Source organism: Hemiscyllium ocellatum, chromosome 1 (genome assembly GCF_020745735.1).
Source record: "Hemiscyllium ocellatum isolate sHemOce1 chromosome 1, sHemOce1.pat.X.cur, whole genome shotgun sequence".
Taxonomy (NCBI): Eukaryota; Metazoa; Chordata; class Chondrichthyes; order Orectolobiformes; family Hemiscylliidae; genus Hemiscyllium; species Hemiscyllium ocellatum.
The window spans coordinates 40,077,433-40,097,228 of record NC_083401.1 but is presented as its reverse complement, the minus strand read 5'-3'; the positions used below and the strand labels follow the sequence as shown (position 1 = coordinate 40,097,228).

Below are 19,796 nucleotides of genomic sequence, written 5' to 3'. Positions count from 1 at the left end.
ACGAGCAAATAATGGAATCTCTGAACTGGCTGCACTGACGTCTCCCTGAAAATTACTGGGCGGTTTGCAGGGCTGTGAAGATGAAAGGAAAACCGCCCTGGCCAATCTGGGATTTTCTTTGGCGCGACGGGTGGTTACAGTCAGGTCTCAGGAGTGGAATAAAGTTCCCGGTGTTTGTTAAGATTATTTTTGTCCTTGTTTTTCTTTTCTCTCTTGTTTCATTTCGGAGATGAATGTATTCCTGTTTTGTGTGCTAAGGGGCAATGTAGAGGAGGGGGGGGGTGGGGGAGGGGGGTTGTGGGGGTTGCGCAGGGGTTGGGTGGTGAAAAGAGCCTCACTGATTTCAGTGTATGTTTTATGGAGTGTTTTTTGAAGGAGAGTTTTGAAGTAATTTGACACAGATTCTTTCTTTTTTTTTCCCTTTTCCTGCTCTTTGATCACTGCCAGTATTTCAGTTGGACATGGCTGAGCTAGAGAGGGTTATGAGGGGCACTGTAAGGGTTGGGTGGGGTAAGCGGTGGGGAGCAGCTGAGATGGGGGGATCGATGGGTGAAAGGGTACAGTTTGCGGGGAATGGGAAAACACTTCCTCATTCTAGCCTCACGGCATCTGAGCAAGCCAACAAAGTTGCCTGCTGACTAGCTCCTGCTGCTAGGATGGAGCCAAATAAATGCACAACGTGTCAAACACACAGAGACATCCATTTAGAGACAGTGCTGTGGGCTGTTGCATTAACCAAAGATACAGAAGAAAAAACTTCAGTCAAAACTGTAAATAAACCAGACATTCATACAACATTTATGTTCATGTGTCTGCCCTGTTTTGACGTTAATAATTCAGACAAGGTTTTGGTTAGTTAAAGGCGTGTTACTACCTCTGTTGTTGTGAGTTCTCTCTGGCATGCCCACTTTCCCAACACAGCCAACTTAAACTAGAATGCCATATTAATTTAAACAAAAAAAAATTCCAGACTGCTTTTGTACATCAAAACCAGGATTGTGCATCCAATCTCCCCCGGTTTAAAAATCACCATCCACACAACCTTTTTTAATAGACCCACGGTCACTGTCTTTTGTTTGGAGAGATGTTTGTACAGCACAGCTCCTAGCTTGACCTGCTTTACTGGGTCTGAAAGGGGGGAGTTGATGAAAGTTAACCTGCCAGTAGCCAAGTAAACATAACCTAAATTATGTTGCTGTGTGTTAGCAGGGCTGCTTCAAGGTGGGCCCATCGAAATTGTGAGCTGGAACTTCAGGCCCTGGGGAGGCTGGGAGAAAGAATTGGACAGGACTCAAATTATTGATTTCCTTTGACCATTCAGAATGTCAGCCATTTTCCCAAAAGCAGGCTTGGGGCCTCTATGATGCAAGGCTGATGGGGCTTTGTAAAAATCTTGTTAAGGACAATTAATAGAAACTGACTGAAATTACTCTGCATGTCCATCAATGCTTTTGATGCCTTTAGAGGGAGAGGTGAGCACTGTGGGGAATATAGTGCTTTATTTCCCCCTCCCCATCCAACTCCATCTTCCTGCTGTCCCTACCCAACCCCTTCGCCCCCTCACCTTTGACAGTTTGCTTTCTCCTTAACAGGCTTTGCATGTAAATATTTTTTAAATGATGCAAAAAAGCTGGCACGGTGATTTTAGTGGTGGTAATGTCACTCGGTGTAATAGCACTTCTGGATAAAGTAAAGAGGAACGACTAGTCTGCATGGACAGGGAATGGTTTCAGTGCCAGGAATTGGCAGGCAGACACGAAGGCGGTAGAGGGTTTGGAGACACCGTTGCAGTCGGCCCAAGAGTCCTCCCTTTCTTCCTGGGTAAAGGAGCAGCCAAAGGCCAACCAGTGAAGGGATCATCCTTCGTAGTGGTCACCTGGCTGCAAGAATCATCTTTTAGTTTATGTTTTAACACAGTCAGTGACAGGGCACCATCTTGTTGTGATGTACTCTTAGCTTCTTACTGACTACAGCAGCTTCTCAGCCTCTCATTGGCTGCCCAATTTCAAGGTCCCACCTGCTGGCCTCAAATAGGCAGGGAACCTGGCACCATGAGAATTTAAAAGGGTGCTCAATGAAAATCCTGATGAGTGCCTGTTTCCTCCAAGGGACTTGGAAATGGTCCCAGCTCCTGCCTCCTATTCCCAGAGGGAAATTCATGCCTGGAGGTTGCCATAGATAGTATTAGCATTTTGTTCACAACCTGAGTTTGTAGCTGTCTAAATTTAACACGTGGGAAGCTAGCTGTGCAAGAGTTTGAGCCATGTGAGAGAGGGTACGTGGCCAGTTCTGCTTTTGCGAAAAGTTGGGAAGTCCAAGTGGGAGAGGTGTGTATAATGTTGAATCCTCAGCATCATATCCTTCTGGTTTTAGCTGCTCACCTGTAGCTGTGCTTGTGCCTGACTGCCCTCACCCTATTGGTGGCCCATACATTCTTGAGCCTCTTGGAGGCTCTTAAATGGACAACGAAATATTACTCAATCCCAACTGACCTTTTCAGTTTCTCCCTGCGTAGTGTTGGGGAGATGAGGGGATTCCTGTTTCTGTGTCCCCTTCCCTAACGTTAGCCTCCTCACTCTCTTAATCCTTGCTCTCCCCACCCCCACCCCCAACCCAGTAACCCTGAATGGCAGGCATTTTTGTGGGGCTCTGGGACTATTGGATATCCAAATTCCCTGAAGCAGGACTCTCCTGGGAAAAAGGGGCAGAAGTGATTGACAGTTACATTTCTGTGGGGTGAGGTGCGGTGTTGCAGCCATTCAAATGGTAGAGTACTCCTCTAGATATCTTTTAAGCTGATCAGGGGTTTTGGATCCTATTGGCATTTCTGTGGCTCCACATTGCTGAAACGTGTCTTTGTTGCTATCTGGCTTTGGGTGTGTGTGTGGTTCTATATTGCTGTCATTTCCATGTTTGTGTTTTTTACCCTTTTGCTATACGAGTACACACTGGTAGAGATTAGGGCATTCATACACCAGTGATGACAGTAACCTAACCACATCTATTAAAAGGAAACATTACTGGATTGTCAAGGCCACTGGTTAATAGGAAGACTTTCTCACAAATGTTTGCGTGTGTGTGTGTGTGTGTGTGTGTGTGTGTGTGTGTGTGTGTGTGTGTGTGTGTGTGTGTCATATAAAACTACTAATTACATTGAAAGATCCTGACATATATAAAATATTTAATATTTAACATTTCTCTTCCTGCCTCTGCGTTTCCGTCTGAGTTGTTCATAATGTTGTAAAAAACAATGGTTTTGTAAACATTTTGAGCATCCACTGAATTGTGGAAGAACAGCCACTATATTGTTGTGTTTGGCAGTGGGAAGAAGTTGAAGCTGAAGGAAAGACATGCATTTATGTAGTGCCTTTTTAATCTCATGATGTTCCAACATCGTTTTGCAGCCACTGAAGTATTTTGGAATGTAGTTACTATGGTAATTTAGTAAATATAGCCCTGATAGTATATTGATGTGAATGTACTGAAATTCAGACTATAATCCTGAACATAACCAGCAAATCCTTCTGTCATTTTATTGCCTTGCTAAAGTTTTTTTCTCCGAATTTCCTCCAATAGATTCCCGAATAAGTCAGGAGCTGGGAAGTCGGTCGCACTGGTGTGTTGTTGCATACTGGGAGGAGCGGACTCGAGTGGGGCGCCTGTATACTGTCCAAGAAGCCTCCCTCGATATCTTTTACGATCTACCTCACGGGAACGGATTCTGCCTGGGACAGTTAAACTCGGACAACAAGAGCCAGCTGGTGACCAAAGTCCGGAGCAAAATCGGCTACGGCATCCAGTTGAGTAAGGAGCCGGACGGGGTGTGGGTCTACAACCGCAGCAACTACCCGATCTTCATCAAGTCAGTCACACTGGACAACCCAGACTCCAGGACGTTACTTGTTCACAAAGTGTTCCCAGGCTATTCCATCAAGGCTTTCGATTACGAGAAGTCTTACACCTTGCAAAGACCCAATGACCATGATTTCACGCACGAACCATGGTCTGGATTCAGCGTCCAAATTAGTTTTGTAAAAGGCTGGGGCCAATGCTACACGAGACAATTCATAACCAGCTGCCCTTGCTGGCTGGAGGTGTTCCTCAATAACCGATAGGAGTGGTGTTATTAAAGGACTCGGACTCAGCAGAGGCGCTTTCAATGAAAAGTAATGAGATTTAATAAAAGAAAAAAGTGTATTTTATGTTATATATAAATATATTATATTACTTGTAAATATGAAGACGTTTTATAGCATTATTTATGTATTGTGCAATGTGTAAACCAGACAAATAAAGATGCACTTTGCTTAATATAAATGCAAATAAGATGAAAAAAACGCCAAAATTTAAATAACACAAAATTGGTGTTCTTATGGGTGCTGAAACCAAGAAGAATGTGTTTTTTTAAATAGAGGAGTTTATGTTCAAGTGGAAAAATAAAATTGTACACCTGATTTAAAAAAACTGCTTCGTGTGTCTTTTTAAGGTGAAGCAGTGTGAGTAGAAGACCATCTTTGAGTTCCCTTGTCAATGGATTTACAATTTCATTATTCAGAGCACAAAGGAAAATTTCCCCCTCTGGTGTCAATTAAAAACATTTGTGACCTTTTGAATGTCAATAAACTTCCTAAGAATGTGATGAGTGAGAGACTGACTTGGGTTACAGCACGTCTTTGAAATATTATTTGGTTTAGTGAAACCTCTTCTATCCTTCATCCAAAAGGCACAGACAAGATTCCTGGCTGTTCATCAAATGTTTTTCCTCACCACCTCTTGAAACCGCTAGTTCAAGCTGGACACAATTCCTTTTCGTTGATAGGCTTTCAATACCTCCATCCAAGCATCACTTCCCATGTCATGCTGTCATTGAGATGTACAGCATGGAAACAGACCGTTCGGTCCAACCCATCCATGCCAACCAAATATTCCAACCCAATCTAATCCCACCTGCCAGTACCTGGCCCATATCCCTCCAAACCCTTCCTATTCATATACCCATTCAGGTGCCTTTTTTTATATAATATATTTTTATTAAGAAAAAATAGATTTTTAAATATTACAACAAATACAAAACAGTACAAAAATAGTACAAAACTAAACCCAATTAATAAAAAAAATTCCCCAACCCACCCTCCTATTCGAATGTATAAACGTATATAGAGAAGTATAAAATTTTTTTTAAAAACCTAAACTAGCTATTTAACTAACTAAATAAATACCTAATAACAAACAAATAAAGAGTAATAACTCAGCCCAGCCAAACAAAACACTCATACATTCACAGTTCCTCCTCCCTGGATATTGGACTCATGAAACACAATCGTTACGGCTATATAAAAGCCCTTGTTAGTGTGGCAGATAAATCTGTGTCCAGGTACTTCAAAAAGGGTTGCCATGTCTTGTAAAAATTCTCAGTTTTGTGGTGTACCATATTTGTGAGAAAATCCAGAGGAATATGCCCCATAACAATCTTCCGCCAACCCGACAGGCCTGGGGGCTTTTCTGATATCCAACCTAGATATTCTTCCTTGCACAGAATGTAAGAATATTGAAAGGTTTTGCCTTATGTGAGTCTGCAGGAAATACAATGGGTAGGCCCAAAAGGAGCGAAATAGGGTCCTTCACCCCTACACCTAAAATCTTCTCCATAGCACCCACCACAACGCTCCAATATGTTAGAAGCCTGTCACAAGACCAAAGATAATGGGTAAGAGTACGCATACAGACCTTGCACTTGGGGCATACTGAAGATACCCCTGGTTTAAATTTTGACAAACGGTCTGGGGCTAAGTGGACCCTGTGGAGAATCTTCAACTGTAAAGCATGGGTCCTATTGCAAATTGATATCTTCCTTGCACTCCCAAATATCCTCCTATGCCTCTGAAGAAACTTCAACATCCAGCTCTCTTTCCCACATCTTGCAGAGTCGATCAGACTCATCTGAGTTGGCACCCCCCAATTGGTGATATAGAGTACTGACAGAGAGTGTACTCTTAGCCCTTAGTACCCCTCTTTCTATGTCAGATTTGTAGGGATCAGTCAGAAATTTGATCTTTTTTTGAATAAAATCCCTAACTTGAAAGAAACGAAAGAGGTCTCTATTAGGTAACTCGTACTTCCGTACTAACTGATTGAAGGACATCATTACATCTCTTTCAAATAAATCACCCATGCAAGATATACCCCTAGCTGCCCAACGTTTAAATCCTGAATCTATCATACCTGGTTGAAAACTTGGCATACCCACTAAAGGTGTAAACAAAAACCTTTTGCCAATATTACCTTCCCTCTGCCGAATTGCCCGCCATGCTTGAACAATATTGATGACTATTGGGTTATGGCAATATTCCCAAACTGTCCTCACCTTGTCCAAAAACAGCAAACTGGTAAGGGGTCACCTTGCCTGGGAGACCTCGATATCTAGCCATATTGAAAGAGGGTTCCCACAAACTCAATCACTTCGGTAGATCAAAAGCGAGCTTAATTGGTAATTTTTAATGTCCGGAAGGTATACTCCCCCCAATTTGTGAGGCAACTGCAGTTTGGCTAATTTAATGAGGGGCCATTTATGGTGCCAGATAAAGGAGCTGAACCAACTGTTCAGTCTCCTGAGTGTTTGTTTATTGAAAGTCAGGGGGAGCATCCGTATAGGGTATAGCAAACGAGGGAGAATATTCATCTTAATAAGCGCTATCCGACCCAATCATGAGACTGGAAGTGCCTCCCATCTTTGGAGATCTTGTTTAATTTTTTCAAATAATTGAGTAAAATTGGCTTTGAACAGCCAATCCAGAACTGGAGTAATGAATATGCCCAAATACACAAAACCCCCCTGTGACCACCTAAATGGGAATCTATAGTCAATCTCAAGAGCCAACTCTTTCGTAAGACCATCCATAGGCATAGCCTCTGATTTAGCAAAATTAATCTTATACCCTGAAAAAGTGCCAAACGTGTAAATGCATTGTATCAGGCAAGGCACTGAGACTGCTGGATTTGTCAAGAAAATTAGAACATCATCTGCATACAGCGAGATCTTATGTAATCTTGACCCCACTTCTGGAGCTGATATATTGAGATCCCCACGAATGGCCTCTGCCAACGGTTCAATCACCAACGTAAAAAGTAATGGTGAAAGGGGACAGCTCTGCCGGCTGCCCCTAGAAATATTAAAATTGCTTGATCGTACCCCGTTGGTAATGACCGCAGCGAGAGGTACACTGTAGAAAACCTTTACCCATCTTATGAAAACTTCGCCCAGACCAAACCGGTCTAGAGTATAGAAAAGGTATGGCCACTCAACTCGGTCAAATGCCATCTCTGCATCTAAAGAAATCACCAATCCCTGTATTGACTGCTGTTGGCATGCTTGAATTACGTTAAGCAACCTCCTAACGTTATTGGAGGATCTGCGACCCTTTATGAAGCCCGTCTGATCGTCTTTAATAATAGAAGGTAACAGTCTCCAGCCTTAATGCAAGAGCCTTAGAAAGGATCTTAAAATCCATATTTAAGACCGAGATGGGCCTGTATGAATCACAGTCTTCCGGATCCTTCCCTTTTTTTAAGGATAAGTGAAATATTGGCCTCTCTCAGAGATGGTGGGAGACAAACATGACTGTATGAATCATTAAACATATTCAGCATCGGGCCTGACAGTATACTTATAAACTCCTTCTAGAATTCACTGGGAGGTCCATCAGGACTGGGCGCCTTTCCACTCTGAAGCTGCCTCACAGCTTCATGCACTTCTTGCTCTGATAATGGGGCATTGAGAAAGGACTGTTGTTCGGGAGTCACACCCAGGAGCTTCAGATCTCTAAAAAAGGATTCCATTTTGGCCTCCCCCGCCTCACAATTCTCAGACTGATATAATTTAGAGTAGAATCTCTGGAACACCACATTAATCTTTTTAGAATCACATGTTAGGTTCCCAGACCCTTCTCTGATCGTTGTAATGATTTGTGGGGCACTTCTCTTTCTGGCAAGGTATGCTAAGTATTTGCCTGGCTTGTCACCATGCTCGTATAACCTTTGCTTTGCAAAAGCCAGCTCCTTCTTTGCCGTCTGCGTGAGCACGGAATTTAGTGCAGACCGCAGCGTCCTAATCCTCTGTAGTTTGACCAACGAGATCTGTCAAAATAAGCCTTCTCGGCTGCCTTCAACCGTGCTTCAAGGAGACATTGCTGCTCACCCTTCTGCTGCTTCCTACTTGTGGAATATGAAATAACTAACCCTCTGGCATAAGCTTTGGCAGTTTCCCAGAGAATAGATGAGCTATCAACTGAGCCCATGTTGATGTCTAGGAATGCCCGAAATTTCCTAGAGAAATACTCCACAAACTTGCTGTCCATGAGAAAAAAGGGGTCCATTCGCCAGTACCTTGAATCCACTGTAACATCCTTAATTTTAACCATGAGGTACACTGGAGCATGATCAGAGATGGCAATATTATCAATCATCCAGGGTTACCGCAGGAGTCAGAAAAATATCAATCCTCGTGTGACATCAGTGCGGATTGGAGAAAAACGTGAAATCCCTACCTGTAGGGAGTCCACCAACTCTAATTCCCCATGCAAACCTAATAACTGTTTAGTTTGTGCAGAGGGTATCGAGGGACCTTTAGGCAACTTGTCTACTGTGGGGTCCATGAGGCAGTTAAAATCTCCCCCTACAATGATGTGCTGAGACTTGAGACTTATCAGTTTAGAAAAATCATCTACCAAGAATTTAAGAGGATGAGCTGGGGGACAATAAACATTTAAAATACCATATCCTTCCCCATTTATCAAGGTTTTAAGAATTACAAGCCTCCTGTATGTGACTTTAATACATTCCAACAATTTAAATGAGAGATTTTTATTACCAATATAGCCACTCCCCTACTTCTGTTATTAAATGATGAAAAATAAACTCAGTCAAAGCCATTCTGCTGTAATTTCAGATGCTCCTTGTCATCCAAATGTGTCTCCTGTAACAAAGAAATATCCACCTTCTCTTTTCTAAGACTCAAGAGTACCTTCTTCCTCTTAATTGGTGAGTGACTTCCCTTGATAGTCCAGGTACACTATTTAATCAAATCATTAGCCATAATCTTCTGCAATTACATTTAAATTCCAGAGAGGAGGAACCCGAACCACAAATTGCTGAGCCTTAGTGTCACATGATCCACCAAATATAAAAACTATATAAACTAAAACCACTACATTTAACAAACATACAAAATTATTAAAAATAAAAAAACAACAAAAACCAGAAAACAAACCAACATATAATGCAGCAATAGCGCTGAGTAGGGGAACTCGCCTCCTGCCCAGAGGGGGCAACTACCCATCCCGAACTGCCCATAAATAGGCATCTAAACATCTCAACCACCTTCACTTCTCCCAGCTAGAGCTGCATCACAAGCACAATCTAAAAAGAATAAACACCCCATAGAATATCAATATGAATAAAAAAAATTATTTTATAAAAAAAGGGGAATAAATACCCCACCCATCCTTTAGTATGTCCTAACTTAGAAATTTAAAATGTACATCTTAACCACCGTCAGACATAAATTGAACCAAATTTATCAATAGAGGAACAAAAAGGGGATAAACAAAGCTCCAACCGGATTTCCTCCATTTCTTTTGCAGAATGATAAACGCATACCCAAGCAATGATATTTATACATACTACAATTGTTTAACTTAGGTTAGTTTGTCCACAAAGTCTCTTGCCTTCTCTGATGTGTCAAAGAGATGCATGGATCCATTTAAGGTGATCCGAAGCACTGCCGGATATCTCAGGGAGTACTGAATCCCAAGCTCCTTCAATCTTCTCTTGACACCATCATACGATTTTCGTTTCTGGATCACTGCCGCTGAAAAGTCCTGAAAAAAACATGATCTTAGACCCCTCGTAAATTAGGGCCTTTCGATCCGTCCCCTGGAGTCTGGAAGCCTACAGGACTCTCTCCTTATCCCAGTAATGATGGAACCGCACTAGGAAAGCCTGAGGACGTTGACCCAGACCCGACCTCCGTGCTGCGACCCGGTGAGCCCTCTCTATCTTCAATCCTCTCATGCCAGTCTCCAAGTCAAGGAATTTCGGAAGCCAATCTTCAACAAATTCCGCAGGCCGCTCACCTTCCTTACCCTCAGGTAGACCGATGATCCAAATGTTTTTTCTCCTGCCCCTGTTTTCAAGATCATCCACTTGGTCACGAAAATTACGAACCTGCGTCTTCAGGGCTTGGATCTCTTCCTTGAATGAACTGGCATCAGCGTCCACCACTGTGACCCTGTGCTCCACATCATCCATCCTCTTCTCCAGGTCTCCTAGCTGCTGTTCATGCTTCTGCAGCATGAGAGAGACTGGAGCCAGCTTCTCTTCAATCTGTTTCCCCAACATCTCGTGAGATTGCGAGAGCTGGTTCACCAGGTCCTGGAGAGTAATCGGCTCCGAGGCTGCTGCAGGCTGAGCTGCAGGCCAGGCCTCAGATGCTCCTCCTCCCTTTTTAGGCATTTCTAGGCAGCTGAAAATATAGGTAAGTCAATTTTTAAATGTTTCTTGGGGCTCCACAATCTTTCCAACACCCCAAGAAATCCTGATGCCCTGGGCTGGGTGGGTTAAAGGACTGTCCTGCTCCTGCTGTGATGCGAAGCTCTGCAGTGTGATCTTCTCAGATCGCTGCCATCTTAGATTCCACCCCCCCGATGCATTTTAAATGTTGCAATTGTACTAGCCTCCACAGCTTCCTCGGGCAGCTCATTTTATACACGTACCACCCTCTGCATGCAAAAGTTGCCCCATAGGTCTCTTTTATATCTTTCCCCTCTCACCCTAAATCTATGCCCTCTAATTCTGGACTCCCCCACCCCAGTGAAAAGACATTGTCTATTTATCCTATCCATGCCCCTCACGATTTTGTAAATCTCTATAAGGTCAGCTCCTCAGCCTCCGACATTCCAGGGAAAACAGCCCTAGCCTATTCAACCTCTCCCTATAGCTAAAATCCTCCAATCCTGGCAACATCCTTGTAAATCTTTTCTGAACACTTTCAACATCGCAACATCTTTCCGATAGGAAGGAGACCAGAATTGCATGCAATATTCCAACAGTGGCCTAACCAATATCCTGTATAGCCGCAACATGACCTCCCAACTCTTGTGCTCAATACTCTCACGAATAAAGGAAAGCATACCAAATGCCTTCACTATCCTACCAACCTGCGACTCTACTTTCAAGGAGCTATGAACTTGCACTCCAAGATCTGTTTGTTCAGTAGCACTCCAGAGGACCTTACCATTAAGTGTATAAGTCCTACTAAGATTTGCTTTCCCAAAATGCAGCACCTCACATTTACCTAAATTAAGCAGAACTTAATGTGGATTTGACCAAATGATTGACAGAGGCATAATAAAGCAAATTGTCCCCTCAACATCCATACATGCTTTCCATCAAAGGCATCTGAATAGGGAATCATGAACAAGGAGTCGAGTTAATTTATCCTTTCCTATCTAAGATTGACCTCTGATGCTGCTTCTATGGATTTCACTTTGGACATATTATTTCCCTGGTGTGTATGGTTTCTTACCCCACTGGTAACATATCAAATGGTGTCTTTATCCAGTGAAATGTCATGGCAACACCAATGTTAGTCTTTCAACCCGGAAGTGCACAGAATAATTCTACTTAACTAATTTCCCTAATCTCTGCATTGACACTGAACTTGCTGTAGGAGAGAATTCAAATGGTGGACAACACAACTGACCACTTTGCTATGACCATGCTTTACTAAATGTTGCAATGTCCTACTGAACTAAAATGAGATCCTCAAATAGAATGTCAAAGTTTGGGGAGAGATACAACTTCCAGGGTTGACGAGATATTTTAATTAAGTCTAATTACAAAAGGGTTAATTGTGGAAGTGATGTCCCAGACTCAAATATGTGCCATTGTGCTTGCTGACCCAAAGCAGAATGAAGATTGACATAAGGTAGATTCATTCTAGTGAGTTGAGAGGAAATAATTGGTCCCAAACTGGATCACTTTGCAATATCACCTTGGGAACAGTTGGCAAGGACAGAATGGGTATTGATTGTCATGTCCCTGTTATTCTAAGGACTTGGTGTACATTCTCAAGGTTCACCCATGAATATTTGCCCATTGCATGGTGTAGGGGAGAGTCATCAACTTGTTTGGTACGAAAGCCAGGAAAGCAGTCCAATGTATTTGGCGGAGAAGAGAGAGAAACTGGGAAAAAATGTTTGGGATTAAAACTGAATGAATTCTTTTGATTCAGTTTGGATTTCTCATTCTAAGCAGGTCATTTAGTAATTACCCCAGAGCATGGCTGAGAGCATTTTGCAAACAGACTCTGAGGGCTTGTCCTGATCTGAAAGGAATGTGAAATCTGCAGGGTAGCAACTGCTGATGCAACTTTGAGTTAAGTGTCAATGTATTTGACCAAGACTTACTTAGAGCTGTTCTTAATTAGAGTCAGAAATTCATCCAGTTTGCTTTTCAGGTTTTCCAAAGCTTATTAGGATATAACCATGGTTACGAGGCCTACATGGTGATTGAGCCAAAAGCAGCCTTTAGTGATTACATTATTTTTCCTGCACGTAATCCAATTTTGTAGCAGTAATATTTTAATTTTATTTCAGAAAAGTGGGATTGAACTCACTATTGTTCAGTTTTTATATGTGTAAGTCACAGTAACTTTATTTTCGCCATAAAAATTAGATCAATTGCATATCACCAAATAACACACAAGAAAAGATGGAAAAAAGATTAAAAATGAATGGAAATATTTGAAGGATGGATGGTACATCAGTTTGGGATAAAGCTTTTTGAATACTCCAAATCAGCAGGTGAAAAGTCCACTCAATTTGTGTAAGAGACCTAAATGAGTTGTGCTTTTTCTTCATTTATTTCTTGTTATTAACTTTATTTTTGTTTCTATTTATTTTTAAATGCTCTTCATCTATGATATTTGTAAGCTTTGATGATCTGAACCATCCAACTGGTTGGTGTTTTCTTGATAAATGCTGCCTGACCTACTGAGGCAATGTTTCTTTCTAGTGTTTATATGTCCTGCTGTCCAGGCCAGGCAGAGTATGCTGCGTACACAGTGTGCTCTGTACAACTGGAGCAGGTAGTGGGGGGATGTGATTTTTTTCCCTGAACTGCCAGGAGAGCAGCAGCAATCTCCTGAGGGGGAAGATAAGGACATGGAGCAGGAAGAACACCACTCTTAATTTGACATGGCTTCAGTATCAGTTGCTACAAACCAGGCAGGCTTTAATTGACACCAAGTTCCAGCTATAGGGAGAGGCTTAACTGGCTGGGGCTGTTTTCCCTGGAGCGTTGACGGCTGAGGGGTGACCTTATAGAGGTTTACAAAATAATGAGGGGCATGGATAGGGTAAATAGGCAAAATCTTTTCCCTGGGGTCGTGGAGTCCAGAACTAGAGGGCATAGGTTTAGGGTGAGAGGGGAAAGATATAAAAGAGACCTGTGGGGCAATTTTTTTCACACAGAGAGTGGTATGTGTACGCAATGAGCTGCCAGAGGAAGTGGTGGTATAATTGGTATAACTGCAACATTTAAGAGGCATTTGGATGAGTATATGAATAGGAAGGGTTTGGAGGGATATGGGCCAGGTGCTGGCAGGTGGGACTAGAGTGGAGGGTTGGGATGTCTGGTCGGCATTGATGGGTCTGTTTCCATGCTGTACATCTCTATGACTCTATATGAGCTGGGTGCAGTGGTCATTCGTTGCCCGTAAATTTGTTGCTGCTCGAAAAGCAGGCAGTCCCAGTACAAATGCATCTTCCATTTGTTTTTAGAGTCATAGGGTCACAGAGATGTGCAGCATGGAAACAGACCCTTCGGTCCAACCTGTCCATGCCGACCAGATATCCCAACCCAATCTAGTCCCACCTGCCAGCACCCGGCCCATTTCCCTCGTTACATCTCCCTGTAGCTCAGATCCTCCAACCCTGGCAACATCCTTGTAAATCTTTTCTGAACTCTTTCAAGTTTCACAACATCTTTCCAATAGGAAGGGGACCAGAATTGCACGCAATATTCCAACAGTGGCCTAACCAATGTCCTGTACAGCCACAACATGACCACCCTACTCCTGTACTCAATACTCTGACCAATAAAGGAAAGCATACCAAACGCTTCACTATCCTATCTACCTGCGAATCCACTTTCAAGGAGCTATGAACCTGCACTCCAAGGTCTCTTTATTCAGCAACACTCCCTAGGACCTTACCATTAAGTGTATAAATCCTGCTAAGATTTGCTTTTTGTCTTTGTTTTTGCTGTTGCTGAGCAAAGGTGAATGTGTTCAACCAATTGAAGGTTTTCTCGTATGTGATAGTCCTCCATTGAACAATAAGTGGATGTTCACACTGGCCATTGGGTAAACAATAATGAAGGGCTTTTTCCCTAAATGTCGATTTTCCTGCTCCTCAGATGCTGCCTGACCTGGTGTGCTTTTCCAGCACCACGCTGATCTAAACTCTGGTTTCCAGCATCTGCAGTCCTCATTTTTGCGCAGTAACACTCTTGTAGCCAGGTTGATAAAAAACATGGAAAGCGGGAGTAGGCCATTTGGCCCTTTTAACCTGCTCCTCCCTTCAATATGATAGTGGCTGATCCTCTATCTCAATTTCATATTCCCACTTTTTTTCCATACACCGTGACATCTTTAAAATTTAAAAATGTATTGACTATATTCAGTGACTTAGCTTCCACAAACTGCTCTATTGAGAGTTCCATAGTTTCCCTTTGAGTGAAGAAATATTTCGTCATTGCAGTCTTAAACACTCTACTCTGTGTCCTGAGACTGGTCCTGCTTTTACACCCCTCAACCAGGGAAAACATCACTTCTGCATCTGGTCTGTCCAGCTCTGCTAGAATTTAAAGTTTCAGTCAGATCCACTCTCATCCTTCTAAACTGCAAGGCACAAGTCAGGAATGGGAGGGAAATGCTCTCCATTTTCCTGGTAAAGAGCAGCTCTAAGAACACTCAATGAACTTGATATCATGTAAAACACAGACGCTCACAATCAACAGTGCAGCCACAAGCTTGAGCACCCGTTGCCTCCATCATCACCGCACATTAGCAGCAGTGAGAAACACCTAAAAGTTGGCCGACAGCAACTCACCATGCCTCCTTCAAAAGCAGTTTCCAGATTCAGCCAACTAGAAGGTCAAGGATAACAGCGACATGGTAACACCAACACTTCCATGCTTCCCTCCAACTGTAAGTACACTTATTATCCTGAATTGCAATTACATCGTAAAAATGGCATGTTTCTATACGTGTATCAAAAAGCAAGGTAACATAAGACCATAAGACATAGAAGCAGAAGTTAGGCCATTCAGCCCATCGAGTCTGCTCCACCATTTAATCATGGCTGATAAGTTTCTCAACCTCATTCTCCCACTTTCTCCCCGTAATCGTTGATGCCCTTAACAATCAAAAACCTCTCTATCTCAGCCTTAAATATACTCAATGGCCTGAAGTTCACAATCTTCTGTGGCAATGAATTCCATAGATTCACCACTCTCTAGCTGAAGAAGTTTCTCCTTACCTCCATTCTAAGAGGTCTTCCCTTTATCTAAGGCCATGCCTTCATGTCCTAATCTCTCCTTCCCAATATCCACCCTGTCCAGGTCATTCAGTATTCTGTAAGTTTCAATTAGATCCCCACTCATCCTGCTAAACTCCATTGAATATAGACCCAGAGTCCTCAAATGTTCCTCATATGTTAAGCTTTTCATTCCTGGAGCCATTCTTGTGAACCTCCTCTGAACACGGTCAAGGCCAGTACATCCTTCCTGAGATATGGGGCCCAAAACTGTGTACAGTATTCCAAAAATCATCTGACTAGAGCTTTATATATCCTCAGATGTACATCCCTGCTTTTACATTCAAATCCTCTCAAAAGAAATGGCATCATCACATTTGTCTTCCTAACTACTGACTCATTCCGAAAGTTTACCTTGCCAGAATCCTTCAGATTTCTGAATTTTCTCCCCATTTAGAAAACAGTCCATGCTTCTCCTCCTTACCAAAGTGCATGACCTCACACTTTCCCACACTGTACTCTCTTGGCCACTTCTTTGCCCACTCTCCTAACCTGTCTAAATCATTCTGCAAGCAAAAAGTGAGGTCTGCAGATGCTGGAGATCAGAGCTGAAAATGTGTTGCTGGTTAAAGCACAGCAGGTCAGGCAGCATCCAAGGAGCAGGAAATTCGACGTTTCGGGCCAGAGTCCTTCATCAGGAATCATTCTGCAGCCCCCCTGCCTTCTCAATGCTACCTGTCCCTCTACCAATCTTTGTATCATCTGCAAACCTAGCCAGAATGGCCTCAGTTCCTTCATCCAGATTGTTAATGTATAAAGTGAAAATCTGTGGTCCCAACAGAGTCTTGCAGAACACCACTTGTCACCGATTGTCATCCTGAAATGAACCCTTTTATGCCTACCCTCTGCTTTCTGCCAGAAGCCAAGCTTCAATCCATGCTAGCACCTTGCCTCTAAAGCCATGGGCCCTTATCTTACTCCTGTCCGCGCCTTGTCAAAAACCTTCTTAAAGTCCAGAGAGATAGCATCCACTGGCTCTCCTTGGTCTAACCTGCTCATTACTTCCTCAAAGAATTCTAGAAGGCTTGTCAGGCATGACCTCCTCTTGATGAAACCTAGCTAACGTCGCCCTATTTTACCATACACTTCCAAGTATTCAGAAATCTCATCCTTCATATTGGATTCTAGTATCTTACCCATCACCAAGGTTAGGCTAATCAATGTGTGATTTTCCATCTTTACTTACTTCCTCAGTGATTTTTCAGTCATGTTAGCAATTTTCCAGTCCTCTGGGACCCTCGTTGACTCTAGCGATTCCTGAAAGATTACCATTAATGCCTTCACTATCTCTTCAGCTATCTCCCTTAGAACTTTGGGACCATAGTTCATTTTGTTCAGGTGATTTATCCACCTTCAGGCCATTCAGTTTTTCTAGCACCTTCTCCTTGCTGATGGCTGCCATATTCAGCTCTGCCCCCTCACTCCCTTGAATGTTTGGGATATTACTCGTGTCTTCCACTGTGAGGACTGCTGCAAAGAAATTATTCAGTTCCTCAGCCACCTCAACCTTGTTCCCCACCACTGTCTTTCCAGTGTCATTTTTCAGCAACTCAATGTCCACTTTTGCCTTTCTTTTGTCCCTCATACATCTAAAAATAATCTTACAGTCTGCTTTTATATTACTGGCTAGCTTACCCTCATATTTAATCTTTTCCTCCTTATTTCTTTCTTTGTTGCCCTCTGTTGTCAGCTTCCCAATCCTCTGGTTTTCCATTGCCTTTCATCACATTATGTGCTTTCTCTTTAGCTTTCATGCTACCCCTGATGTCCCTAGTCAGCCATGGTTGCCTCATCCTTCCTGTATCATGCCTCATTTTCCTCAGGATGAATCTCTGCTCTGTCTCCTAAATTACTCCCTGAACCTTGTGCTGTTGCTGTTCCACTACCTTTCCTGCTGGGCTCCTCCCTCAGTCAATTCTACCTAGCTCCTCCCTCATGCCTCTGTAACTGCCTTTATTCAGCTGTACTACCGTTACCTCTTCTCCTTCTCAAATTGTAGAGTAAATTCGATCATGTTATGATCACTGCTTCCTAAGGGTTCCTTTACCTTAAGCTCCCTTATCAAGTCCGTCTCATTGCACAACACAAAATCCAGTATTGCCTGTTCCCGAGTGGGCTCCACCACAAGCTGCTCCAGAAAGCCATCTCACAGACACTCCACAAATTCCTTTTCTGGCACTCCTGTACCAACCTGATTTTCCCAGTCCACCTGCATATTGAAATCCCTCGTGATCACTGTAACTTTGCCTTTCCTACACATCTTTTCTATCTCCTGGTCTACCTTGTGTCTCAGCTCATGACTACTGTTTCGAGGCTTGTACATAACTCCAACTATGGTTTTTTTTTCACCTTTGCGGTTCGTCAATCCTACCCAAACAGATTCTACACGATCTGACCCTACCTTGTTTCTTACCACTGATTTAATTTTTGTTCTTACTAAGGCAACCCCACCTGCTCTGCCCACCTGCTGATCTTTTCGATAGGGTATATATCCTTGAACATTTGGTTCCCAATTCTGATCCTCCTGCAGCCACAGCTCTGTGATGCCCACCACATCATACTTGCCAATTTCGATTAAGCTCATTTACCTTATTCTCTTATATTGCGTGCATTCAGATATATCAGCTTCTGTCCCACATTAACCATCTCTCTTCATATTGTCATTTGTATTTTCGGTGTGCTTGAAATTTGATTGCTAACACTTTCCAAACCCTCTGTCCTATTTGTGCCTGTGCTGAATAACCTCTCCTGAGTTCTGCACTCTTACCTCCTCCTTTAATTCGGATTTTCTAATTTCCCCTATAACTGAACCCTCTCCCCTCATTTAGTTTAAAGCTCTGTCCACAGCCCTAGTTATGCGATTGGCATAACATAGTGAGTGTTGGTCCTTTAGAAAATTATTCTGGGCAAAAACTGATTGGGTGCAGACGTTCGCAGGTAAAGAAAGGGACAACTGGAAAATAGGTAGCCTTCAGAAATGAGATAATGAGAATCCAGAGAAAGTATATTCCTGTTAGGATGTAGGGAATGCTGGATGACTAAAGAAATTGAGGGTTTGGTTAAGAAAAAGAAGGAAGAATATGTCAGTATAACAGGATAGATTGAGTGAATCATTAGAAGAGTATAAAGGCAGTAGGAGAACACTTAAGAGAGAAATCAGGAGGGCAAAAGGGGGGCATGAGATAGCTTTGGCAAATAGAATTAAGGAGACTCCAAAGGGTTTTTAAAAATACATTAAGGGCAAAGGAGTAACTAGGCAGAGAATAGGGCCCGTCAAAAATCAGCAAGGCGGCCTATGTGGGGGGCCGCAGGAGCTGGGGGGAGATACTAAAAGAGTGTTTTGCATAGCATTTACTGTGGAAAAAGACATGGAAGGTATAGAATGTAGGGAAATAATTGGTGACATCTTGAAAAATGACCAGATTACAGAGGAGGAAGTGCTGGATGTCTTAAAACATATGAAAATGGATAAATCCCCAGAATTTGATCAGGTGTACCCTAGAACTCTGTGGGAAGGTAGGGAAGTGATTGATGGGCCTCTTACTGAGACATTTGTATCATTGATAGTCACAGGTGAGGTGCCTGAAGACTGGAGGTTGACAAACGTAGTGCAATAGTTTAAGAAGGGTGGTAAGGACAAGCCAGGGAAATATAGACCAGTGAGCCTGACCTCGGTGGTGGGCAAGTTGTTGGAGGGAATCCTGAGGGACAGGATGTACATGTATTTGGAAAGGCAACAACTGATTCGGGATAGACAACATGGCTTTGTGCATGGGAAATCATGTCTCACAAACTTGATTGAGATTTTTGAAGAAATAACAAAGAGGATTAATGAGGGCAGGACGGTGGACGTGATCTATATGGACCTCAGTAAAGTATTCAACAAAGTTCCGCATGGGAGATTGGTTAGCAAGGTTAGATCTCATTAAATACAGGAAGAACTCACCATTTGGATACAGAACTGGCTCAAAGGTAGAAGACAGAGGGTGGTGGTGGAGGGTTGTTTTTCAGACTGAAGGCCTGTGACCAGTGGAGTGCCACAAGGATCGGTGCTGGGTCCACTACTTTTTCATCAGTTATATAAATGATTTGGATGTGAGCATAAGAGGTATAATTCGTAAGTTTGCAGATGACACCAAA

General features: G+C 42.8%; 1 protein-coding gene across 1 annotated transcript in view; it reads left to right on the top strand.

The window, feature by feature from the left end:
- smad7 (SMAD family member 7) overlaps window positions 1-4,438 on the top strand; it is a 44,862-nt gene extending 40,424 nt beyond the window's left edge. Inside the window, exon 4 of the mRNA XM_060849101.1 lies at window positions 3,577-4,438. Coding sequence (XP_060705084.1) covers window positions 3,577-4,115 — 539 coding nt within the window. The 3' untranslated portion in view covers window positions 4,116-4,438. The remainder of the gene's footprint in view (window positions 1-3,576) is intronic.
- Window positions 4,439-19,796: the final 15,358 nt, after the last annotated feature.